This window comes from Pholis gunnellus (assembly GCF_910591455.1).
Source record: "Pholis gunnellus genome assembly, chromosome: 15".
NCBI classification, from domain to species: domain Eukaryota; kingdom Metazoa; phylum Chordata; class Actinopteri; order Perciformes; family Pholidae; genus Pholis; species Pholis gunnellus.
Genome location: NC_136542.1, coordinates 15,969,070 through 15,996,944, shown reverse-complemented (window position 1 = coordinate 15,996,944; position 27,875 = coordinate 15,969,070). Strand labels below are relative to the sequence as shown.

The window sequence follows — 27,875 nt, the reverse complement described above, 5'->3', positions numbered from 1 at the left end:
CACACACACAATTTTACTATTATTGAATTTTATGTCAATTAATGAATTCAATTAAATTCATACATAAACAAATGCCAAAAAAATAACACTGGGAATCCTTCCCGGAAACAACAACAACAAAAAGTAAACTAGTCAATGCAACAATATCATTTAACATACAGTAGTATAGTGCCGATAAAACACATTCAAACCCTTGGACTTCATCTTTCATTTTTTCAACTATGAATCACTGATGATAAACGATAAACTAGCCGACATGGTCAAAGGAGAGACTGCCATGTAAAACAAAACAACTTGAAGTTGCTGTCCTGTCCATGAGCCTGAGTGGGAGCTAGGACTTACAGTATTTGAGGTTTCGCAGCTTCCTACCAGTTCTGTGGGAAAACAAAATGAACCCACTGTGACTCAAAGTTCAAACAATAAAACATGAAAAGAGTGAATAGAGGCACTGTATATAAGCTTGAATAATGATACTTCTTGACATTAAATTCCCTTACATTAAATATGTGCTTTTAAAAGTGGATGAATGCTGAGTGCGAAAATAGATTTTGATTAGAAAAAAAAAAAGGGGGGGGGGGATTGTCAATTTGTTGTCATCCATTCTTTGACCCAAACATACACTCTCCTTTTCTTTTTTTTAAAGCTTTTGTTGCCCAACCAAAGGCTGAATCCTTGAAGCACATAGGTAGTAACTTCAACACTGGAACCGGTGCCTTGGTGGCCTCTAAACCGGTTACATCTCTAGGTAATGAAATAGGAGAGAGCACCTTGTTGAGCTTTACCTCACGTAACAACCTCCTCAACCTCAACACATCATAGTTCTCATAGCTCACTGTGTACATTACACACACACACACACACACACACACACACACACACACACACACACACACACACACACACACACACACACACACACACACACACACACACACACACACACACACCAGTGAATGGGTAAACAGACACACAAAAAGGAAACATTAACATTAAATGACTGCATGTTTTTTTTTTTTTTTTCCATAGAAAAGGGATTAATTGGTTTGTATTGCTTTGGCCTGTTCTGCGAGCAGCCCGCTCTTGTTGTCCTTCTCTGGTCGAGGAGATGCAGAAGCATCAGAGGGCCACGGGACCGGACCACCGCGAGGTATGACAGCAGGGAGGAAGGTGGGGGAACCGTACTGATTTCTCAAACAATGTCTGTTTTTCCACCATTTCCCCCCCCCCACCCCCCTTCCTCCCCGTTTCCACTTTCCCTCACGTTCGCTTTAGAACGTGTCTTTCTGTGTGGGGAAGTCCATGTCCTCTTGGTCCCATTTGCCCGGGGACAGGCACTCTTCAGTGTTGAAGTCCTGAGGGTTTACCCCAATGTCCAGGACCTGGGGGTTAGTGCGAGACTCAGCGAGTCTGGAGGAACAGAGGAAAACAGACATTGTATTAGCAGCTGATACGATGAAACCGGAGCAGAGATCAAAAAAATGTTGCGACACTCCAAAAGCTTGTGAACTCTTGAACACTAGGTATGGACATACGCATGACTAATGAACACAGTGACATGATGACTTTGCAGGAACATTCCCCTTTGTGAACTAATCATGACGACCCAATGTGACCCGACATTCAAAATGCCGATTCAAACACAAACGTGTCGGACCAACATGTGAGCACACGGCATCTTCATTCATCCCGACATCTCTCATGTGCAAAGCTGGATGGATGTGAGGCGGAGACACATAAAAACACTTGTGATGAAGACGCGGACACAGTGGCACACATCACCAGGTTCTGTGGCAGTGAAGCTCAGGGATGGATCAAACTGCGGAGTGACGATGAGGAGGTTGTTTTTCTAATTAAAGTCTTGTTAATGGTATGTGGCCTTAAAAAGAAAAGTGTGAAAACTACTAAGAGTCTTGATCGATCCGATATTCAGACTGATGAAGGTTGACTAGGGAATGAGGTGGAAGTCATTAGATCCAGTGAATGACGTCGTTACCTGAGTAGGATTCAAAGCTATCCAGACTGCGGCTGGGGGGGGGGGGGGGGGGGGGGGGGTGCAAAGGAAACATCACAAGTCAGGCAACAATTGAACTGTTCTGAACAGCCTCATAATAAAGTAAGCGGATACATTTATGTGGCCGCGGTGCGACTTTATGTCCAGATCTTTATGCTTTAACATAAGGCTGTGACATTGGGGTTTAACCATAAATTAAGCACATCAACCTGGCGTTTTCCTCACTATGATCAACAGGCACTTACGAGGCTTTAACATCTACAACAGTGGATCCAGCAGCTGGCAGTGCAGCCTCTTAAATAGCAATGAAAACGCTCTCAACACATGAATTATCTGCAGCTCATAGCCAAAAGTAAAGTGGACCAAAGTGCTCATCTAAGAGAATTTAAATGGCAGAATTAAAAGTGTGGTGTTGCAGTAAGGGAGCAGATGTTTCTCGTGTCGCCCATGACTGCTGCCGGTTACATGATCACTGTTTTATGGGGAGGGAGAGGAGGCCCTGGTGCTTTGATCAAATTTAAAAGTGTCACTAGTAAAGCATAAAGAATAAAAAAAAAGAAGCTCCTAAAGCAGCTTTATATGGTGAATGTGTTTCTCGAGCTTACAATGACTTACACCCTCTGAATGTGAATCTGCTATTTCTTATTTGAAATAACATTAAATCAGCAGTTCATTTAAATTCTCACACTAAACTGTATCTGACCTGCGCGGCAACCATCAGGTGTCGTCATTTTAACCATCAACATGTAATATTCTCGCTCACAGAATCATGAATTCTTTCCTCCCTTTTGTAGCCCAACATTAACCAATACAACCAGGTTCTCGTGGTGGACAAAGATGTCAACCTGGACCAATTACAGAAATCTACATGTGAATGCTTCTGCGCTCATGCTGGGAGCATCCTCATTAGTCGCAGAGCGGGAGATTAACGGCGTCAGGGTGTAATTACAGTGTGTGCAGACAAATATTCATCTGATAACGGGGCTGAAATGGCCTCTTGGCGCTTGATTAGAGAGGCTGAGGAGCCCGTTCTCCCTTTCACTAAAACAAAACGAGAGAATAAGAAGCCCACTGTCCAATTAGCAGCGCGGGTGAAAGGCAGGGCCGAAGGAAATGAATGCACTAATAACGTGTTCGAACGAGTCCGTAACAAACGGCTGTAAACCTTTGCACCGTGTCACCTGAGAGCAGAACCACGGCAGCTTATCGGACAGCGCGGCCTATTCAGACTAAATTGAAACATTAATCACAGTGGACTCCTCTCAGATTAGTTTGTTGACGGCGCAGACGCAGTTTAAGGAATTCCAATCAGCGCAGACAATTGGACATTCTTCACAACCTTCAACCTGCAGATTATGAGACCTGATCTTTTTTCCTCCCGCTTGTGCTATTATTGAACTGCAACACTCAAAGGAGTACTACACTGCACAATAAGTTACTTTCCTGTGGGTTCGTGATATAAATACCAAGCAATGTGTCCCTTCAGCAACACCCATTTGTAATCACAGGCTTTCGGAGCCCATACGGAGTCGGTGTGCGGGCCTGAGACGATGGTTAACGGAGCCCAACAAAAGCAGCATGACTCAGGGCGGGTGTCGCCTTACGTCAGTCGCCTGTAAACCGAGCGAGTCTCCCGCCCCCGTGGGAGAGCGCCGGGGCTGAACCGAGAAAGAGGGAGAGGCTGTGTTTATTGCTGGAGCAGCCAAAACCCGCAGGGGGGCTATTTCAAGAACAGCTGCCCGGGGTGGCTGTTTAGCAGAGCCAAGGGGGCCCTTTAGGGAAAACCCCCAAATCCACACCGGTTCTCACCTTGAGAAAGCCTCGTCCAGACCGTCCTCCAACTCCTGCCACACAGAACACACAGGCATTGGTTAAAAATCATGTTCACGTCTCAAGAGGTGATGGGTAAACAGTGCATATTCATTGAGGTGTTAATACGTTAACAATACATTTACTTCACACAGTCATCTCTAGCCTCACATGGTTCTGGGAGGTTTATCTGGGCTACTTGCAGCCCAGACCCTCTTATCAGAACTTATCAGATGTGACCATCTGATAAGTTCTGTTCAATAGGCTATTTGTCTGACTCTGCAGAAACCGCTCCTTTGAATACCACATGTACAGTACATCAGCAGGCTAATTAATCAGAGTTTCCTGCGTGACGTTCTTCTCCTCCCATCTCATCAAGCCCGCCTCTTGTCTTACCCATACAGTATTGTTGTTCTCTGTTGCGTGATTATGCGCCATAAAGGGGTCCGATTCCGTCTGCTTTGTTCCTGAGTGGACCAGCGCCACGTTGGCTCCCTCTGCCAAGTCCAGAAGTTCCCCTGTGGCGACCTCTGCAACACAAAAACAAACATGTCGGAGAGATTTAAATTAGGATTTTCCTAAAAAAAAAACTACGTATAGACCCTGCCCTCTGCGAGTATTTTGCTGTGTACGTTTCCGGGGATCGAGCTGTGTAAAAACGTAGCTCTAAAAGGAGCTCCCCGATGCAGCCATCTGTGGATTGTCACTTATGATGAGTGAGTGTGGGGTAACCCCGACTTGCACGCTGAACCACTGATCTGTAATGGGATTGGCTTGTAATGGCCTTTCCTGATGATTAATGCGTGTCAATAATGTGCGTCAACACTAATTTCTGTCTCGTCTTTTAGACTAATGTTATCCCTAGAGCACATGGAAACCCAACGAGCCCTCTAATGCTACCACAACTGAACGCTTCTATGCTGAAAATAAACGTTTCCCTATTTTCCTTTGCTCCTCAAAAGAGTAGCTGACAGACACGCGAGTCATCGCAAAATCCCAATTCTCCTCGACTTGTCCTCTCTGTCAACGCTCAAAGGCATCTTGAGTATTCTGCTGTTATGAAGAAGGTAATATTGTGGGGCTGTCATTCATTGGGAAAGAGGGGGGGGGGGGCAGAGCATCACTTCTACCATAACAAATACCCAGCTGGCACAATTAACTACAGCTACAACAATTGATCGATTGGAAGAAAATTAAATGAGCAATTATTTTGATCACTGGTCAATTGATTCTGTCATTTCTTTCAAGCTAAATGACACGTTTGAAACTGACACATAAAGCACTGATGACAACAATGAGCTTGTTGCAGCACCACATTGAACCTCTTGAAGGAGGAGAAGACTTAGAAAGGCTGATCATTATCAAGCGGGCACTTAGAAGTGTATTTGTATTTTGAAGGCACTGTACGAGGCCTGGTCGCAGGGAGGAAGACGAGGCTACCATGTCTCATGAGTATAGCCGACTCGCCTCCGAACACGCCACTGGTCCTGAGAGTCCCTCTGACACAGCGGCGTGCCATGTGATCAGACCAAAGTGAAGGGTACAACCTTCCCCTCGCTCTAAAGCTCTGCTGTCCCCAATCGCTGCTTTAGGGCCGGCGCTGAAAACCTCTGGCAGGACAGAAACACGCTCTAAAAAGGCACTCGGAGGCTTCTAGCTCTGCTGTACAATTACGGCAATTTGCTTTACAGAAGTACAGCGCGCTGGCAGACCAATGACCCACCGAATGGTCAGTGGGATGAAGTTGGTCCCCAAAAAGCACACACCGAGCCTCTTGTGTCGCTTTGTTGACACTTCTCACTAGGAATCATCCTTAAAAACCCTTGTCGGCCATAAAAATGCATTTTTACACGTTCGGGGGGGCCGCAGCCCCCAAATAAAGTGTCAGGACGGATTTAGAGAGATCTCTCTCTGGCTGGAGGCCACCTAGCTGGGTACTGGGGGAAGCTCAGCACAAAGCGGATGTTTTCAGAGTTGCCTGCAAAAAAACCGAAAGCTCCAGTACCAAATGGATCAGAGTGCGGCTGACGCTCACGGAGTGTGACAGGGAAGAGGCACGCACAGGACAGACTAACACAGAGAATGCATCATGAGGAATAAGTGTGCAGCCATTGTGCCACTGGCAACAGGATGCTCCTCATCTCATTGTCTCTTGGCTGTGGACAATACATGGCGCTAATAATGCCTAAAGGTCGTTTGGCTCACTGGATGTCAAAAGCATGTTGAGACGCGGGTCATGGCTTCTCAAGTCCTGGAATCTTAGTAAATCTGATTGAACAATGAGAACACGTAGGCCTCTTTCATGCTCTTTATACGAACAGGACTGTAATTGTGCTTCCAGAGAGACACACAATGTGGCTGTTTGTCCATGAACAGTTCTCTATTATGTGTTGTTTTTAATGGATCTACAACACGGCAAGGGGGGAGGGGGGGTTTAAAATCATCATCGTCATCATACACCATCACCTAAAAGTGTAATTTGCTGATGATTGTAATGAAGCTAGTGAGAAACAATAACAGAGAGACCTGCAGCCTCACTGTAAGCAAAGCTTTGACAAGCGGCTGAATACTCTCCTCCCTCTCCCCGAGGCTACGATTACTGTGACAGAGAGGGTGAGGAGGAGAGAGAGAGAGAGAGAGAGAGAGAGAGAGAGAGAGAGAGAGAGAGAGAGAGAGAGAGAGAGAGAGAGACAGACGTGATGATGGGTGACATGACTCACCTCCTGCCTTCAGGCTGCCCAGGCTGGCCGAGCTGTCCGACTGGGAGTTGCTGGCTCCTTCTCCGTCTGAACCCGACTTCACTCGCTTCTCTTTCTCTGTGCGGGGAGAGGGGACAAAACAAGAGGAGTGAATTATGATTCAGGAGCTAGTAACCCACGGGGTGAGTGACTAGAGGAGCTGTTTACTTTTCTGGCTGCCTGAAAATGTCTCCCTAACCGAGCATATAATGAGTGTAAACAAGTCAGCAGCAGTAAATTGGCAGATAAGGTGAAAGCCATTACTCAAGCCATCTGCCAGCCGAAAACCTAGAGGGCCTGGGCTTCCACGATTGCAGCGCACATCCTTCGTACCGCAGTTAATGCAGCCGCGGCGGCATTTACATAGAGTGGGCATGGCATCTGGGTCAGATGGATAACAGGCTCTGCTCTCTCCAAACAGTCTCACCTGCGGAGAGGAAGCTTTTCCACAAAGTGCCGATTCACCACGGGCAGCCGGTAACAGGAAGTTTCTCAATTACTTTAGATTTGGAACTTTTCCTGTAACGTCACAGACTTTTGGGAAATGCACTGTAACAATGTGAACGCAGTGCGATGTAATGGTGTATCTTCTCCTTTCAAACATTACAGCTGCACTACTATTACTAAAAGGAATGACATAAGGCCCTATAAAAATATTTTACCTGCTGTAATTAAGTTAAGTCCTCCCTCACCGCGCGCATAAGTGCCATCAAAGTTTGATTCATGACCTCCGATTATACTCATGCTATACCTGGTTCAGACGTAATCATCCCTGTTGTGCAGCCGCACTTTGCTCGTTAAAGACACATTGTGAGGATGTCCCGTTTCTGCAGGGACAGCGCGTCTTCTTCCTGTGCATCGCGCACAAAGTCAGTCTCAAATGTTATCGAGTTTCAATAAGTACTGTCCTCCATACAGAATATCTCTGCTCGCATGCCATCTCCAGGCAACTTCTGACAGGTTAGGACTCCTCTTGAGGAGAGATGGGAGTGATTTATTAGGTTATTAAGTATTTACTCCTGGTTCGAGAAGCATGACAAAAAAAGAAAAAGCGTCACCCTGAGAAGTGACGTCCTGCTTTGAGACGCTTGATGAATACGGGTCCGGTCTACTCACTGTGCCTATACTAGCTAAAATGTCACCGTGTCCCAAGATGTGAAGGTTAAGCGGATGCTCAAGCGAGACCCTCTGAACAAGTGTGAACTCCCGGAGGGGCCGAGACGCTGACTCACTGGAACTCAAGCTTTCAATACTGTGGCTACGGAGGAGATTTCTGTCGAACAAGACTGACTGCAAGGAGGTGTTTTTCATTTCGTCATCATCCTTGATCTAAAAAAATATATACTGTAAATGGCATATATATATATATGCCATTTCCCATGAGCCCAGGTAGCTTAGTGATGGCAGCGTTACAAAACCTTCCCATGGGTACCCGCTTTCCCCCTATTGCCTTTCCAGTGTGCAGTTTTCAGCCTGCTAAACACGGAAGCAACTTTAAGAAGATATGAGAGTTCAAAGCTAGCTGTAGTGTTGACAGTGAATATTCTATGAATACAGATTTATGAACAGGGATGGGAGCAGTAATATGCAGAGGAATGTGGGTCAGGAATGTGTGGTGGGCTCTGCAGAACCACTGTGGGTGGTGGAGGAGAGTTTGTGAGAAGCAGAAGCAGAAAGCAGCGCACTAGACAAGACATACAGCAGATACCCCCGCTCTTCCTGCCCTGATCCTCCGGGGTCTTGTAACTTTAATGAAACAGACTCACAAGGATTTTCTTTTTCACCCTACCTCCCTTTCTTCTTCTCTGCCACATAAGAGCACCGATATAAATAATATTCTTCCTTTCCCCCCCCATAACCTCCAACCAGCTACGCATCGGTTCTCCTCCATCAGCGCACTAGAAGAACTAGAAGAGAGCCGCTCGGCAAATTAAACGGCTTATTAGGAGAGGTGAAGAATGGTGAGCAAGCAAGACATGAGGGGGAAAAAAAAGAAAAGAAATGTGGGAGACTAAAAAGTAGGAGGTGAAAGAGTGAGGAGGCAGACGATTAAATATTCAACTCAAAGTTACAAACCTCCAAGTGAAGAGGCACGAGGCAAGGAGCCCGTGGCCTTGATGTTGGGGGGGGGAATGGAAATGTGCCCACATGAAAACATTCCCACACAAACTAAGAAGAGGGAGAACTGTGGAGTAAATAAAAAAAAAAAAAAGAGGCTGCTCGAATTTGTCATACGGTGCAAGTGTGTGTCTCTAAAGGACTGAATAAATAAGCTCGCCTTCGCGTGAGACAGGATCAATGGCACTGACACCGAGTCTGTCAGGGTGTTGAGCTCCCACTGGCACACGCACACAATCATTTTCCTTTCTCTCTTACACACTCCACAACCCCGACACTCCTCGCTCCGCCCCGCCTTTCATGCTCCCTTGGCCTCTCTCCTCATCCCCCATCCCCCTCTTCTTCTTCTTCTTCTTCACCCGGCTCCCTTCCCTATAATAAGCAGAAGCGAGTGCCGCGATGGGAGGAGGGAAGAGGGAACAGAAAATAACTCAACGGGGGTGGGGTGGGGTTCAAGGTGCCAGGTGCAAAACAAGACAAGACAGCAACAAAGGATTATCACTAAAAATTCAAAAGGGCGACTACAAGGGTGACAAACATGTAGAGATGGAAAAGATTGTAGGGGGGGGGGGGGGTCATTATGTGGCCGCTCATTTACTCTGGAGTCATACATGCAGTAAATTACACGCGTGTTCTGCTGAGCTGTGAGAAAGAATGCGTGTGACGCCACCCTTACACGGCACCTTGATAGCCTGCTGTGTCCAAGGTGGCGCCTGAACAAGCACTGTCTGCTCATCTCCTCAGCGCAGGCTACTCTTTAAAAAAAGAGGTGGAATGAAGAGGAGAAAAGGAACATTGCTTTTTGCAGTAAAGATGAAATATATCCGGGGAAAATCCCAAGTCCTTTTCTCACTGTAGAAGGAAACGGAGAAGATTTACCTCCGGCCTGCCCACCTCTGCCCCAGTCTAACCTCTCCCCCTCTCCCCCCCCCCCCCCCCCCCCCCCCCCCTCCCCATGTCGATACCCAGATGAGTCTTTAACCATGACCGAGTTGTCTGTGATAAAGAGGCGTCACTAAACTAAAGAAAGAAAGAAAAAAGGTCTCTGTGATTTATGGGTGATGATTTAACCGCTCTGGGGGGAAACTGGTTCAATCAATGAGGACATTCCTCTACTGTATGGTAGTGAGAGTGTGTGTGTGTGTGTGTGTGTGTGTGTGTGTGTGTGTGTGTGTGTGTGGAACAATTCTCCACCATTTCACATGTTCCCTGAAGAGGGTGTCAAGGCCATGACCAGGAAGACCTCAGGATTAAATACAGGACCATTGTTTGGCCATTAAGAAGGGAGGTACAGGGTGTGTACAGTAAATGGAGAGGGTAAGAGAAGAGAGGAGCGTATTCACTCATCCGTCACACTCCCGTGCTCCCATGCGTACCTTCCTTGGCAGCCTGCCAGAATTCAAACGCCACTCTGAAAGCCTGGGCCACTGTCAGGGTGACCGCCTGGGCCTGTTGGAGGGAAGCAGAAGAGAGCGGCAGTGAGACAGCAGGAAGGGTGTGAAAGAATGAGTCGTACTCACACGCATCTCATGCACACGGGGGGAAACTCGCGGACGACGAAGAGCTGTGACCGTGGTTAAAAAAAACAAAACAGGAAGTGACCGACGACGGAAGAGGCTCCTTTCAGACACTTGAGCAGGAGGAAGAGAAGCCCGCGGGCTCCATGTCGAAGTTGTTTATGTAACCGGGAGGATACGTGGCCTTTTGGTCAGAACTAAATTAGTGAGGGGAAGGAAAAGGAGGGTGCGGCTGCAAACCTCCAAGGGATGGAGAGAATGCCAGAGAGGGGCGAGAGAGCCTCCCCGCCCTTCATGTTCTCACTCCTCATCCTTCTCCTGAACTTAGTACTTGGTCTTTTGCATACATACAAGTACAAAAAAAAAACCGGAGGGGCAGTTGTTCTGAGGTCTCCTTGCAACTTCCTGCATGAAGTGCTTTCCGCAGATTGCCAGCAGCAGAAGCTGAATGGATTACCTGAATGCAGGATCCTGCACCGTGAAGAATCGGTTGCTCTACATTTGTAGCTACAGCCTGCAGCTTTATTCCACTATATATTCATGTAAACGTAACCACTTTAAAATGAATAGTCCAAGATTTTGGCCAATTTGCTGATGTTCTTTCTTGCTAAGAATCAATTGAACATATCACTCTATGTCTGTATGCTAAATACGAAGCCACGGTCAGCAGCTGAATAGCTCATTAGTGCAATAAGACTGGAAGCAGAAGGAAAGAGATAGCGTGGCTATTTCCTTAAATGTGTTTCTTTATTCTATACAAAGAAATGAAACAAGTTGTGGTTTTATGAAGGGGATATATGCAGGAATATTTCTTTGCCTGGCCGGTAACTGTCTGAAGAATCAATAAGATGATGATTTTGTTGACTTCGGACAGAGCTGGGCAACCTCTTTCCCATTACATCTTATATTTAGATTCAATGAGTTGATGTGTGAACCTCAAGTTATTCGAGCAGTTGTGCAACACGTACTTGCACTCATTTAACGTACCATTTTCCTCTTGGTGCAGAGGAAGGCGTGACACTCCAGAGTCTCGTTGTGCTGGCTCTGGACGATGTAGGCAAACACTTTGTCGTGCATCTTGTCCGCCGTGCAGTACGATATTCTGAGAAAGAAAAGAAAAGAAAGAAAAAACACAGATGCGGACGCTTTAAAACTCTAAGACTTAATAGAATCATCACAGATCGAGTGGAGCCATCGTGCAACTCAATCTGCACACTAAGCCCTTAAGCTATATCAGCAATCTGACTAAACGGTCCAATCTAGCATTTCTCTAAACTGCGATAAAAAAGAAAAGAAAAATTCCTGCCATTCTTGAAGGCAGCTGCAATCACAGTCTCACAGCTCTGCACATGATCAAATACATCCCCCAGCTGTGTGCAGGTACAGAGCCGGACGGCGTTCATGTATGTGAACTGAACTTGTGTGCACACATCTGTGCCGTTTGGCCAATGGGATGGCGTTCCTTCCTGCTTTCTTTCATCACACTCCCACTGCGTCCGCCTGCTTAACGACCATGGCGCACAGTTCTAAAGGACATGTTTTTGACTGGGCCCGGTCCCTGTAAGGCACATGAAAAGACTTGTCCTGGTGTGGGAGGTCATCTACTGCACTGAGCTCTGCCTGAGGAAGGTACCAGTCTCGCTCGTCCGTCTCAGGTGCCGAGCAGAGATTGGAATTAGGCCGTAATGCTCCACAAATACGATTTTCTCCACTATCTGATCATGGTGTTATTACCTCGATACCAAAGTGACGGGCTCATTGGCAATTTTGTGCAGCCAGACACAAAACGATGGAGGAAGGCAATTATGAATGTCTGCCATCTGTCCTTCCTTTCCACTCCGAGAAATCATCAGCGCTGTGCTCAGACTTGTCTGTGGGAGAGCAACACGCTCGGTTAACTAGTGACGGAGGAATATGAGGTGTGGATATAATAAATGAATGAATAAAAGAGGGGGAGGAAAAGTTTGGAGAGGTTCAAGAACCGCAGCTGCAGTCTGCACAACACGAGATTTACGGTGAAATGTTTTGGGGAGGTAGAGCGTCGGGGAAATAGGGTGTCTAGGAAAATCCATTTCTTTTATTGGCCGTCCATCTTCTCTGCAGATGTCCAGGGAGGAGAGCTGGAGAGACAACCAGCTGCTTTATTGTCTCCACACCATCCCGAGGTCACAGCTGGACCCACCTCGCGGAGTCGGGCTTTTAATTGCTGTAGTATTTACCTTCCACTCTTCCACTGAGAGAATCCATTAATGCAGTTCAGTGAAATGTGCGATGAGGGGAAAGATACCGGGGCAGCGGCTGTGACAAACAGCTCTTGGAGGCCAATAAAGTACTTTCTGTCATTTTTTTCCTCAGAGCCGAAACTCAGTCAAATCTGTACACACGGACAGGACACACATATTTTATATCATCTCCTCGGAGCAATTCAAATAAAGACCCATGAATATGCTCAGAAATCTTACCCCCCCAAAGAAGACGCTCCTTTATATTCCAAAACTTGCCTGAGAATCATCATGTTTTTAAGCTTTCTTCAGAATCAACCAATTCAGTGATGGCTGTCTGCACACCCGTGTGCATATTGCAAACAGGAAATGATACTAGCTAATTCGGCACTGATGCTAACTAAATGTGGGACATTGTCAGACTTTGAAGGCCCCCGGATAAGTCAATCAATCAAGAGACTGAAAATGTATCAGCAAATTTGATGATTAACTGATCATTCAAGTCTTAAATGCCAACGATTCCCTGGTTCCCGCCAACTAAAGTGTGAAGATTAGGTAGAGCTACTGGATCAGCTCAACAGCTGTTGGTCAAAGCAAAACAATCAATTTGAACGAGGACTTAAAGGAACTGTGAGGGGCAACAATCATCAGATCAATCGTTAGCTGCTAACTGTCAGTGAATGTGATGTTGACCAGTGTCTGTTCAGTTCCATCTCACTGTGTCTGGATGTAAGACACTTGTTGACTTTTGTGTGCAACGTTCCTCAGGTTACTTCTGAGACAACAGCCCAGCAGTGACGAGCCCAGATTTTTAGATCAATCCTGTATGAACTCCATCCCGATTGTTCTAAGATGCACGGTCAGGAGGCGGTTGATCAACTATGTATACTCATAGACTTGTCCTCAATCTGTCAGCTTTCAGGGCCAAATTATTCAGCATAAGCATTTTCATGCTCGGGGAAAAATGATGGAAAGTCCCATTTCTCCTTGATATGTAGACTCATGAATGTGGAATTTTAGAAAAAAGAGATTCGAGCTTGGATCATAAGCTCGAGGCCAATAGAGGCGAGGCAGCTTTCAGCGTGCAGGCTGTGGCAGGCAAGTGAGATCTGTAGGCATTTACTAGAGAGAACGTGTGTGTGTGCGTGTGTGAGTAAAGATCAGACATACAGCTGTTGTAGTGCTCCCAAGAGTGTTGAGATTGATGAGACACACTGCCGATAGACAGAGTACTCTCTTCTCTTACACACACACACAGAAACACATTACACTGCCTTAGAGTACCACACCTGCGCTTGTATCCGTCCCGTGATGGATTACAGCAAATAACAACTTTTATTTTATTGTGGGCGATAAGGACACACTTAGGGTGAGAGTGTTTCATAACTGGGGCCGCCCCAACTGAGTCAGGGACACGGAACGTGTTCCAGCCTAAAGAGGACTGACCTGTATATGGAGATGTTTTCTATCAGCTGGTTGGAGGCACTGTCGTAAAGGATGATTCCTCGCGGGGAGACCGTTAACGTGACTTTCTGGAGTTTTTTCCCACTGGCTTTAGCCTGGAAGGAAGAAGAGGAGACAGAAAGGGTGGAGGCCACAAAGAGAAAAGAGGGTATGTGAGTGAGACAGAGATAACAAAGCAAAACCAATCTAGCTAAGTGTCAACCTTGTATTTATGTAAATGCTGCTATTTTTTCATTTCTATGTTTTTAAATCAGACCAGGATAACACGGAATCCAGACTGTAGCTCAAAAGTAAATATAAAAACATTACTTCCCCCCCAAGTGCATCTATGACGTAGTATGATGCCAGTCAGCAGCCTAACATCCTTTTTAAGAGGGACACCGAGGGCAGCCAACAGATTAGGCCCAATCAGAGCCTCGGCCTTCCTCTCCACACATCACCGCGTCTCCAGTCCCACCATTCTGCCGCCGCTAACTTCATTATCCACTGAGCTGCCAGATCCAATAACACAAAACCCTTTTCTGCTATGATGAAGCTGGCTGAGCCACATACGGAGCAACAGTGTCTAAACTAATTGCATCCTCTTCTAAAATGTCAGCCCGTGCCTCGGGGTGGAAAGAAGGCAGCCAACCGGTCACTTTTCACAGAGGGGGTCATTCAGGTCACAGACGGGAGAAAACTACTGGATGACTCCGAGTGGTGGAGGAGGTGGTGATGTGGGGAAAGTATTATACGTGCTTGAGCAAAACTCATTTTCTGGGAGTAGTTTTCCGAATAGACAAGAGATTTTAGATGCTATTCCAGTTGTGTGTGTGTGTGTGTGTGTGTGTGTGTGTGTGAGTGTGTCTCTCACCGTGGCCACTATCCTCTTGACAGCAGCTGCAGACAGCTCCTCTCCTTTGGGCTGCTCCACCATGGTGACCCCCAGGTACTTGAGCTGGAACACCATGCCCTCCAGGAGGGTCTCCCTCGTGTCCGTCCAGTTCTCTGGAAGCTCTGCGGATGAGAAACACGCATCGGTGACCCTTCTGCTCATCAGCGACAAACCCCGCGCTGCTTGTTCTTGTACAGCGGGCTGAGAGACTCTCTGTCAGACATGTGCCATGTCGTCTCAGCTGTATCAGACACAACAACAGCCAAACCAAGTCCTCATTATGGGTGTGTGTGTGTGTGTGTGTGTGTGTGTGTGTGTGTGTGTGTGTGTGTGTGTGTGTGTGTGTGTGTGTGTGTGTGTGTGTGTGCAGCACATGCTTTTAGCTATTCCTCTTGGCAGGAAGAGCATGTGCTCCAATGGAATGTTTACTCCACTGGCTAAAAGTTAATTACAAAATGTGTTTAGCATGCTGTTAGTTAACATGGTGATCTGAGTTGTAGTACTGATAAACTGGACGGCATGGTAGAGCGATATTAACTCCATAAATGACTCGTCTCTGCGGGAGAAATCCAAGTTTGTTATTATGTATGAAAACATTAAATAACTGACAATAAAAACTTTAGATTTTTTTTGTTTGGTTCATGATGTAAAAGAGGAAGCAGGGGTTTATGTCAAGGTTAGAAATTAGCAGCATCCACCAGCCAAAACTAAAAAAAGAAAAACTATAACTGTGGTCTGTTATTTCCACATAATTATGAATCCCACTGCTTTTTTTGGAAAGATCCGCTCTCTGTAGCCGGTTGAGGCAGAGGCAATTGCTTGAGGTTGGACATTGACCTCGAGTGATTTGCGGACAGGACAGCTCAGAGCGGGTCTTACCAAGAAAAGCTGGAGGCTTCATAGCGCGTTATTTCTTGACGCCATCTTTGTTTCAATTTGGCAACAGAATTGCAACGAGGTAAAAAAAAAAAAGGTTAATCGGGCAGCAAACTAAACATCTTTTATCCAAATGAGTCTTTGAGGACTCTGTACATTATGTCATCGCTGGTACCGTACTGTAATTTAGGTTTGTGAGGTGAATGTTTTTCACAGCTGACCTGGTGCTTTTTTTTGCAATCTAACCTTAAACAACAACAGACTTTTCAATCACCACACAAAATGTAGGAGAAAAACAACCAGAACGTCTGCGGTGCTATTTGGAACGAACACGTCTTTGTGGTTTTAAACTGGGTGTCAAATACAGGTTGAAGAGATAGAACTGCTCCCTCTCGACTGTCTGCCAGAACTCATTTACAATCCAAACTACTGCCGGCGAAGTCATTCATAAAAGATTATCTCCTCCAGCGCACGAGACGATGACATTTATTCAGGACTCAGTATTGTACATTCTGTCTTTGGAATCAAACTCCGGGCTGTGGTTTTTGATTTCTTTTATCAGAGGACATCACTTGGCGAGCTGCTCGAGGCGCTGTGCTTCTCTTCATATGATATCAGTATGGAGGAGGGGGGTGGGGGGCGGCCTTCTTCCATATGACGCCAAATCATTAAGACCTGTGTTATAATTCCGCCGACAGTCCACAATAGATGTGCAGCAATCAGCCGCTTTCAAACCGGGGGGGGGGGGTTTCAGAGTGAAAAGTTCACGTATAGGCAACAAAACGCCTCTTCAGTATGCAGCTGTTTGGTCCGACAATAAACGAGCTAACTTCTCCTCACTCGGCTCATAAAAGGTTTATGGACCTGCCACTACGAGGTGTGTGATAGTGAGTAGAGGAATCCATTGGTCTCCTCTAAAAGGATCAGAAAACACAATAGACTCCTGTGCTTTGTTGGAATATTTCAATGAATAGTTTGGCCTTCATATGGTGCATATACTTGTACTAAAGTCACTGGAAAAAAAAATATGACTGGTTCCGGCTTCTCAAGTGTTAATATTTGCTGCTTTTCTTCGTCTTACGCAATAGTAAAGAAACTAAATATTGTGGGGTTTCGAACTTATTGGACATTTTTGTCTATTTTCTGAAAATTCAAAGACTAAAAAAAAGATCAGCAGATTAATTGATAATGAAAAGTGCATTTGACCTGCAAACATTATATAGCGTTTAATTATGGATTATTATTGATTAGCATTTCCAGTTCACTCTGTTTAAAAAAAACTGTAGCAAAAAGAAAAAGTACAACAAAAGACTTCAATATGTTACAACCACACACTCCATCAGCTTGACAGCCAGTAGTCAGCCCATAAGTGAACTATTTTTAAAGTTATTTAAATTAATTTATACTTTGTGAACACCATCACTTGGCTTAGGGAACCACTTGGAAACCGTGGCAGAGGTTAACCTATAATATTACAAACCAAGCCAACGGTGAGTGGTTGTGGATGTGTCTAAATGCAGCTCTAACCGAACCCATACTTAAGTAATGGAGGAGTCTGAAGTGAACACCCGCTCTGGGTTCAAGGTCTTTGAGCTCCTAAGTGTGGGCAACACATCAGGCTGATCCCGTGGTTGCATTAGTCCCCGGATAAGTAGCACGCTCGCTGTAATATAACCCGCGGTGAGGAATCATTAGCTCCCCTTCACGACCTGAATCAAGTCACCGAGCAGTCTACGAGTGTCCATTACGAGGTGTGGCCACTTAGGACTTTTGTGGACGGCTAATCAAATATGATGTGGGGGGGGGGGGGGGGGGGGGATGCCGGCTCAACCTCGGTTAGAATTCTGAACCTTTAGTGCGAGCTCCTGTTTGTAAAAGCCGACTTGAGAGGTTTTTTTCGGTGTTTACAAAAATCAACAACTGCCGACAGGTCCGCTTCACTGGGTTTGAACAGGATGTAAAAAGCGCTTTGAAAACGCTCCGAGCGACTCGAGGCTTAGGAGAGATGTCTTTACACAGAACACACTCGTGCTGGTCCAGCAGAGGTATCAGTAGCAAGCCTCTGTGCCTCCACCCGCACATACTATTGCTTGCAGGAGGCAAGTCTCTGGGGAGGACCAGCAGCTCCCCCTGACTGCAGAGTCCTAGGAATCCCCCATCGGGAGAGATCCTGAGGAGGCTACTGTAAGACCAGACAACGCAAATGATGGGATTGCTGCCTGAAATACACGAGGGGATGACTATTATGCCAAAACAAAACAAAAAAACGTGCAATATTACCGAGCAATGAAACATCAGCTTTCTTTAAAAACAGTTCAAATGAGCAACTCATGAACCAGAGCTATTTTTAAACCCGGCGCATATACCCAGAGTGCTGCTTTGTATGGAATAATAATCCATTTTCATATTGGTCACATTTGCATTCACACAACCAATCGACCCCCCCCCTCCACGGCGGCTCTCTGCAGCAGCGGTGCTGATTAGAGCAAACTTCAAAAGGCTTCTGCGCTACACTGAGCTGTGGCTGGTCAAAGAGCGCCGCTCGCCCGGGTGACACTGCCTGTAAATAAGCCGGAGAGCCGGGGAGGGAGCACCGAGGTTTGCCGAGTGGGAGGGGATGGGCTCGGGGGAGGCAGGTATAGGGGGGGGGGGGGGGGGGGGGGGCTGCTTCCAAGTGTGAGGGGTTTGTTTAGCCAATTATCTTCAAAGTATAATGTGGATAATGACCCGGTGGGGGGTCATTGGGTCTTGTTCTGGTCTTCACGGGGCCACGTGGCTGCACTTGGAGCCTCTGGAAGACTTGCTCACCCCCCTCTAAAAACACACAAACCCACTACATAAATACAGACCACGCCACAGCAGAGACGCTCACCCCAGACCAGAGAAACATGGAAGGAGACTCAGTGAACAGGAACAAATAGTGACGATGTGATGGGGGATTGAAAAAAAAAGAAAAAAGAATTCACCACTCCCAGCATCTGTCAACCTTGGATTAAGTCCCAGATGACACTAATCTCATCAGGGGGGGGAAACTGGTCTAAATAAAGACTTTCTTACATAAAAGCCCCCCAGACAGAACTGTAACCATTGTCTTTGCTCTGTTGTTGGGCTTTAGTGTGTAAAAACACACTCCGGCCTTAAAGAAAACCCTGAAACACACTTCATATACAGGTTGTTCAGGTAAGCTGCAGGATATCAAATATTCATGAACATGTACGATATTTACACTGAGGGCTTATCGAGCCTCATCAAGGATGCTTTGAAGGCCGACTTGCCTTCAAAGCAAGACACTGGGAGATTCATGTTAACCACTAAACATAAGATATTATATATCTGTCCAGGAAAAGAAGTCGCAGGAAGTCTCAAAAAGGTCGTTTTTTTTCCTTTGCGTTTATGAAATGTTTGTCTTTAGGCTAGCTAGTTTTAACTGTCCACAATTGTGTAATGTGATAACAGTTAGTGTAGCAGCGTGCCGTCCTCACAACCCGAGACAAAAAACCAAAGGCAGCGTAATCGGCCTGTAATCACACAGCCAGTGTGACGTCCACTCTGCCAGTCAGGCTGAAACCTGCTTCCATCCTCTCAGTGCTCGGCCAGGAGAAGACAAGCGGAACAAAAAGTACGTGCAGCTACTTCCTCGCTCACCTCAAATACTGTGTCTGCTGGCTCAATGGGTTTAACACACATTTCAAGTTCCTAAAAATCGGTGGTATTTAAATTGAATTACCACTTCAAGGACGTCAATATAAAATATATATTTTCAAAAACTAAAAGAACTAAAAAGATATTGGAAGAGCGCAGAGCTCCTCAAAAGGCCAAAAGCTAATTTGGCCTTCAAATTTCACTTTCCTCGCAGTGAAACCAAAAGCTAATTTGTGAATTCGACCCAAAATATATCGGCTCCTTCCTTGGCCCGTGCTACAAGCTTCCAAAAGGTTTCATGGAATTCTGGGGAGTCGTTTTTCTGTAATCCTGCTGACAAACAGACAAGAAGCCAAACTGGAAACAACCTCTTTGACGGTGGTAATTATTCAACACTGGGCCTACGCCATAGCCAACCGTCTCCAGCCACGGCCACTACCGGCTGTACTGTGTGCTACCAACAGTGTTCAACATCCAGGCAGGTTATCGGAGCTGCGTGCATCAATGAACCTGTGAGCAGGACTCCAGACAGACCTCCACGGGTCACACCAGGCTGCCTTCATCAGACCGCTGTGGACGAAAACGCTTCCTTTAACATCCGATCACTTGAGTCGATGCAGAAGCCGAGACTTTTTCATGAAGTTTTAATGAAGCTGAAACTACAGAGGCGGTGGCGCCCTTTTGATTGCAACCAGAGATCTGGAGAGGCAAGACGGCACAGAGGTCTCGGGAAGTATATAATCAAGAGGGATTTGAGGGATGAGCCCGCGCAGCACCAAAGAATGACACGGGGTGGTGGAAGCGGTGTTTTGGTCAAAGCCAACACAGAGGAGATGAAGCAGGCGATTTGGACACGGGAGGGTCTGAGAGGCCCGCAATAGTAATGAGGAGAGAGGATCGGCTCTTCCTGGCCTTGCCTCTGCTTTAAGAAGGGAAGACGACAGACGGACATTCAGAAGGGGGGGGGGGGGGGGGGGGGGGGCAAGACGGGCGGAAGCTGCGAGGCGTTCACAAGTGAGGGGAAGAAGCAGATGAAAGAGAAAGTGAGGCGATCATGAAATATAAATACCAGGCATATGCAAATGTTGGCAGCGAGTCAACGTTCCCACCATAAATTCACACAACAAATGTAACGGACAATTAGGGAGATGCAACAGTGTAATCGCTGTGGAAACAGTGGGAGTGCTGTGCTGTGGGTGCAGGCTCGATAAAGTACTCAGAGAGGGAGGTGTGCGCTAATCACCACAGCGCCATCAGTGCGATCTAGCTTCCTTCTTGCCAATGTTAATAGTTTTCCTCTGCTTGAAAATGAGTCTTTAAATAAAAGCCCAACAGAGGGAACGAGACAAGGCGAGGATGAAGACGCTCTTCCTCGCAGTCAGCGAGACGTTTCTCGACCAAAAACCAACTTGAAGGTGAGAAATGTGAGCAGGTGATGGGAGTTTGGTTTGGTCTCGAGACCTACGCGGTGATTAACCGTCACGTCACGCAGTAGGCGTCGATGTTCTCGCAGTGAAATCCTTTCACGGTCCTTGTTCTTGACATCAGATGATGTCAGCGAAGCTGTGAGTATGAGTAAGCCACCGCACCGTTGAAAGGTTACAGAAGTTACATATTCAACAGAGTCTGAACGAATGATTATATTTCTAGGGAAGGTCGCAGGGGAACTAGCAGCAGCGGTGGCCCAGCTTGGTTTAACAAACAAGACACAAATAAAGACCATCGGGTCAACAGTCAAAGGCTCCACGAGTCGAGCCTGCTGCATCAACAATTTCCCCCTTTGTCGAGGTTTGAAAGGAGGCTCTGAGCATTGAGAGCTCTCCGCGTGGTGTCGCATTGGCATCAGCCAATGCGTGAGGGGAGAGAATCCCGGGCGCCTACATCAGAGCCCTCTGGACCCCAAACTGTGTCAGACTGTGACACACTGCTGCCCACCAACCTGCATACCTTCTCCTGAACAAGTCTAATGCATGCATCTGCTCCGGGGCTTCTGTTGTTCTAAAAACACATCTGGCCCGGGGAAAACCAAGCACCGACACTTGGCAAACTAACAGGGGCCTCATTTCGTGCTTCGGTTTCAAGATGTGCGTCACTATGGGATGTTGGGAAAAGGTGTGTACTACAGCTGACCCTCATGTGGTCCTCTCAAGGGGATCAGTGTTTAACTAAGGAGAAGCGTTGTGGGTTTATGTGCAATTCAGGGGATTGATACACATTTGGTGAGCTAGTATTTCCAGCAGCAGGACAGTATCAATACACTCTAAACAAATCTCTAACAACCTTTGTAAACAGAAGTCTAAAAGATCACTAGTTCCCAATACGGAACAGCTTAACTGCAATCACAGACACCAAAGCAAAGTGTGCTCATTTAAGGCCTTAGCTGACATCGGTCTGTGGTTCAAGACACGTGCACAAAAAAAAAAAAAGACCTATTCCTGCATTATTAGATTGCAATCAGGACACTTTGGGCTAATTTAGAAACTGCAGACTCAGATGAGGAAAGATGCCTGCAGGGATACACAGAGACACAGCACAAAGCTTGTTAAGAGAGCGCCTTGGACAACCTCTAACTATGCCGCAAAAAAGTTAAGATCCACTATTGCAGACTGTTTTCTGTGGTTGAGTCTTGTGTAACCGTTCTGTTCTGTTCTGTCGTGGTCGGTGCAGGTCAGAGATGAGCACCGTCGTCACCATTTTTCGGGGGAAAACCGCTGAGATGGAGCATTGTTAAGAGGACAGAGACTGAGTGAGGAGACCACTGTCTGTCTCTGCCTGGTACAAAAAGCCTGATCCGGTTCTATTGTTACCCTTCTTAAACGTCCGCTTCTGTGGAAAGGATACAGGAAATGTTTCACATATTATCGGGAAAAACCAGGTCAAAGGCTTTCTGTGTGAGATACACAAACAGCAATCGATACAAATGACCACAGAGACATAAACTACAGGCCAGTTAGCTAAAGGAGAAATCGATACAAAGTAAATAAGATGAACAGTCAGTGAGGATCCTTGATGTCCAGCAGCCTGTGTCCTCTTTCAAGTCATACACCAGCAGGCTTATGATATTCTTAAAAAAAAACTATGTTGTTGAAGGACTCCCAATAACACAACGGAGGTGTTGCATGCTCTCAGGAGTTTGCGGTGGATAAGAGTCACGGTTTAAGTCATAACATTGAGACATGTCTTTCGGTATTGGCTAAGTGAGGCGAGGGAGAGGGGGGGAGAGACGAGTAGTGCTGCCAGTCAGGGATTACGGCTGATGACCAGCTGAGGCCACAATGTACTCTCAGCAGGAGGCCGGGTTATGAAACTGATCCTAAAAAGCACCCTGTGCACAGCCACGCTAGCCGGGAGGAGCGAATTTCTGTTGCAACTGAAATGTGACCGGCAAATAGGGATGCAAATGGTTTGTCATATCTTCAGTCTATGCAAATTAGCAACATGCCTACACATTATATATATATATATATAATTTCCATGTTGTAGTGGGTATTAGCTGCTCTGTGGCCAAGTACAATAAAAACGGCATAAAGTGAAAAGTAAATAAACCGTTCGCTCACCTTGACAGTTTGACTCCTTGTCTAGTCACATATTGCCCCAGGGGCAGAGGCGCATAGTTCTTGTTGAACCAGTTTCGACACACAGTACGACCACAGATTTGCGCAATGGGCCCCTGAGATTTTGGAGATGTGCGCATCACCTCCTCTGCAAATCTCTGCCCTGCCTCACTCCGATATTTTTTTTTCCCACGTGCCTCTTTGCACAGACACGTTTCGACTTGTCATTGTTGGCAGCAGTGGCAGACACAGGAGGGTAGAAAGACGGTCAATGAGCGGTAATGGAATCTTCCATTCATAAAAATAACAACCCTCCCCTGCATTCCTGGGGAGTTTAGGGTGCGTCATGTGAGCCTCCATGAGACTGCAAGACCTCTGACGGGACACGACGGGGATTGTTTGGACGTTTTGGTGCTAAAAAAAAAGAGCAAGTCTTACCTGAATTACATGCTCACCAATGTGTGTGTGTGTGTGTGTGTGTGGGAGGGAGGGAGGGGAGGGGAAGTTTCATCAGCCACTTTTGAGTTTCGTTCACATCTACTGACTAAACACCCAAAAGACCAGCAATGTAGAGCCACGGCCTTAACACGCCCGCAGTACAATCTAGTGTTATTAACTCACTCGCTCAGAACAGACTGGTTACGACTTAGGTCATAAGATAACGAACATGAATGCTGTTCTCCTCCCTGCCTGAGGGTGGTGCTGTGTGTACATTGTGTCTGTGTTTTGATCTGCTGGTGATTGGACTGATTAGGCTGGATTTAAGGAAGGACCCTGTGGAGGCCGGTGCTCTCTCTCTCTCTCTCTCTCTCTCTTTTCTCTTCCGGCTGTATGGCAGCAGCACTGGTCATTATTTGGAGTGGGAGAGAGAGAGAGAGCGAGACCCATCGTTATGCCTGGACCGGGCATAACAAGATTAAAAATAAAATGGCCAACAGCGTGACTTTGTCCCGGCTCAGATGGCCGTCTGAATATGCATAATTCTGATTTGTGGGCTTTCCTCCTTGCTGTAATTCGTTTCGCCACCAATATGTCTTCCTCCTGACAATGAGGCTGAAGAACTGAGAACTAGCACACCGGCCATATGTCTCCACATATGGCTGAAGGAGATTACATCAATTATTTCTTACCGGGGAGGTGAACTGGTTAGCCGCCGTGCATCCTGCCCAGAATTCCCTTTTGGCTTCACAGAATGCCATAATCTTTCAAAAAGTAGTCGATAATGTGAACAAGTGGGGCAAATAAAAGATGTGATGTTCTGTCTATTTCCTTGAATAAAAAAACAAATAAAAAAAACAATCTTATCGCGAAGTTGGTTTTCCAATTTAGCCTCAGCAATGAATGTGTATTTTTGGAGCAATTCATGCAGTTTACACAGAGAGAAAGAGAGTGTTTACTCTGAAATAACAACACAGGAATAGATGTACAGTTCTCTAATCACAGGCAGCCGAATGCAGAGATGAAAGTAGATTACCTCACAAATTAATTATTCTGCAGTTTACCGCTCAACTTGGCCTGTGCCAGTTACTGGTGTCACAGTAACAATTCTGAGCTTTAAAAAGTATCCTATTTGTCGTGCCGTGTCAGCTGAAACAAGAGAAAGGCAAACACCCATTTCCCTGCAGGATTTAAAAGTTGTCCTCTAGGAGAAACAGTGACTGAGCATGATTGTGCAGTCCTATCCACACGAGACTCCACACACACAGAAGCTTACAGATAGGGAAGATCTAAACAGGTCTATAAATCAGTGAGGGCTTTACAACTCCATAAAGGAGTCCTGCTGGAAGCAATCTCCATTACAGCCTCGCAGCCCGCTTTTGGGTGACTTTGTGCAAGTGCAGTAGGGTCTGGACAGTGCAGACCACATACACTGTCTATTCTTTAAAACAAAGGGTAGGCTACTTAGGGTATAAAAGAGACTTACAGGCCTACTGAGGCTTTCAATAACAATTATACCTTATACATTACAGCTACAGATGTATAATTTAGCACCAACCACGTCCGTCACTGCAGTGACACTATCTGAATAATGTTAAAATATGCAAATTAGTCAACAGCTACACCATCTAGCATCCACATCTGAGGTTATAATGATGCAGTCGCAATGGTTTAAGATCACACGGCGGTCATTAGCCGTCTGCATGGGTGGACCGACATCCTCATATGTCGCTGCTTCAATATTGACAACCCCACAGAACAGACGGATCTGTGGGAGGGAGCTGTCTCACTTCAATGCAGACAGGGATTTTCTGCCTCCCACACTTTTCAGACAGAGAGAAAAAAAAGAGAAAAAACAGGTCTTCATGACCTAAAAATATGGTTGATGTTACATACCATTACTCCCCCCCCCCCTTTAAAATGGGAACTATTCAGATGTAAAGGGAGGGCAGCACACAGGAACATTTTGTTAAGCTCAGCAGACAACTGCGCTGTTTCAAAACCACACAGGAAATGACATCGCTGACACAATCTTGCTCGTGCAGACTCCGGCACAACACAACGCAACAAAAAAGCAACGAAAAACAAGGTGCTAATGTTGGCCTGCTTTAAATATTAGACATGCATGGATCATTAAAAGAGACATGGGCCAGTTTAATGTGAACAACGGAACCTGTTAGGATCCCACACTGACAGTGGGAGAGACAATGAATGCAGAAGACCGGCTGCTTTGACGAGGCCAGGCAGGCGCGCAGGCGCGCGCGCGCGCACACGCACACACGCACACGCACACGCACACACACACACGCACACACACACACACACACACACACACACACACGAGAGAGAGAAAGAAAGACAACCTTACTGGAGACATGCCGTCTCAAATTATGGACCGGTCTAAATCTACACATACAACCCAAACCAGAAGTCACACTATTAAAAGGAATTACTACAAGTTGTACTGTATGTGGATACATCCCATGCAGAAAAGCAGGATCCACCCATTAAAGCAGAAGCTTAATGACACTACAAGATGAAACAAGTTGCCTTCTTACTCATGACTCTGCAGTTCACTGGTGCCAACTGAAACACAGCTAAACCGACAATTATTACCGCAACAGATTGAGAGAAAAAAAAAGAGGAAGATAAACAGCTACTTGATTGCAGACAAAACAGGAAGCTCGTATGAATAAGCCATGTGGGTGAAGAAATTATATGCTAGATATCACATTGGTCGACAGTCACGGGACCAGCTTCTGTGTGTGTGTGTGTGTGTGTGTGTGTGTGTGTGTGTGTGTGTGTGTGTGTGTGTGTGTGTGTGTGTGTGTGTGTGTGTGTGTGTGTGTGTGTGTGTGTGTGTGTGTGTGCGTGCGTGCGTGTCTGTTGCCACAGATTAAATGTAGAGTCATGATGAGGCTCACCATCAGCCTGGGCTTCCAGCAGCAGGGATTGATTGGCCATTAGTCCTCAGTGACCACTGTCTGGTCGGACCATGCAGACCATGTGCATCACTCCCCCCAGAGAGGGGTGGACCAAAACAAAGCATCGATTGCACTGTGCACGTGTGACATCTCCATGCTCTATTGTCTATGAAATATAAAGGGGGGGGGGCGACGACATTCCCCCTTTGTGTAGAGCAAACATTAAAGGGTCTATGTGACGGCTATCACAGTGAGATCAGCCTGTGGACCGTGCTCAGCCTCCTGGGGATCATCGCACACATCGTGGTTGTAGCTACAGGCATCATGTGAAATAAAACCTAACGTGGCTTTCCCCAATGATTAAACCCCTAACTCGATGAACTATCGGCTCCCCCATAATAATTTGTCCCTGCAACCGCTCCTCACATCCTCACACAGCCTCTCGTTTTTATTTTTTGTTTCACATAGTATATCGCCTAGCAACAGTGCGTTGCCAGGAAGACGAGCACTCATCTTTTCATGCCTTTTGGCTCCAGTGACTCCCTCACTTCTTCATCACAGTATTCATATTTATGTGTATATATATATATGTATATGTATTTCAGCTCCCCGCTGAGCCCCTCCTGTACATGTCACCACCGTGTTACAGCCAGAGTGACGTGGCAGAGGATTTCACTAACTTTTATCACGCTTTTGGTCCAGAGTGAATACAAAAGGAGAAACTCATTGGACTCGTCAAATATGCGGAGACGCAGTTCAGGAGCTGAACTTGTTTCTCTGTGCGCAAAAAAAAATAAACAAAAAAGAAAAGAGGAAGAAGCCTCAACAGGAGTCAGTTTACGGGCTGCGTGGCGCTGCTGTCAGTTTAAGTGTCAAGTTGAAAACCATAACAAACCATTTGTGCCTTAAAATACTCGCTCTAATGTTTAAATATACGTGTTTCTAGTGAATGTGTCGACCAAGCACCCCCCCACCCCCCGCACACTGACAGCTATCCTGGCTCCTCAACAACTGTAGCTGACGTCCACAGCCGAGTTGTAAAGTAGCGCTAAGTAAACACCGGCTGTAACGTTAGCTCCTGGTCGAGGCTAGCTTGGCTCGGTTTAGCCAAGTTAGCCTGGATTTAGCCAAATTTAGCAGCAGCTAACGCCTTCACGGCAATGCACTGTACAGCTGAATACTCACTTTTATGTCTGCTCGCGGTCCACGACTGTTTGGCGATACTGGGGCTCCGTATAATTGCCCTTCCAGCGGATTTCAAAGCGTCCATATCGTAAATCCAAAAAGTGGGGCAAAAAGCCCGACGAGCGCCTGTTTCGTGTAGTGTCGAAACACTTCTCCTCCTTTAGAACAGCCCTCTCCCGTTCAAACTTTTTTTCTGCTGTTTTTTCCTCCCCTCCGCGCGGATAGCTTTCAGTCGATGGTAGATTATCATGTTCGTCCCCCTGGGCGGCGTTTTGTATGTAAATGAACCGGATAATGTGCGTGACGCCCGGTTGTGGAGTCACGCGAGTGAGGAGGTGGTTGTTGCAGCCCGAGCGGGCGGTGCTGTTCCTGTTAAAACACGGCGCCGCGTTTCACTCCCACCGGTGTTTTTTTCGTGACCAATGGTTTGTCAGTCACATCACGGGCTGCGGTTACACCTCTGATGTTTAATTCAGCCACATGGCTTCTACCATTACTACGAG

At 46.4% G+C, this 27,875-nt stretch overlaps 1 protein-coding gene across 1 annotated transcript; it reads right to left on the bottom strand.

The window, feature by feature from the left end:
• Positions 1 to 17: 17 nt before the first annotated feature.
• ldlrap1b (low density lipoprotein receptor adaptor protein 1b) lies at positions 18 to 27,594 on the bottom strand. The gene is made up of 9 exons (XM_079174452.1): positions 27,373 to 27,594; positions 14,733 to 14,875; positions 13,862 to 13,974; positions 11,181 to 11,295; positions 10,053 to 10,125; positions 6,541 to 6,636; positions 4,217 to 4,350; positions 3,821 to 3,855; positions 18 to 1,407 (listed from the first exon to the last, which is right to left on the bottom strand). Exons 1-9 carry the CDS (start codon positions 27,455 to 27,457, stop codon positions 1,269 to 1,271), a joined length of 933 nt encoding a protein of 310 aa, XP_079030578.1. The 5' UTR covers positions 27,458 to 27,594; the 3' UTR covers positions 18 to 1,268.
• Positions 27,595 to 27,875: the final 281 nt, after the last annotated feature.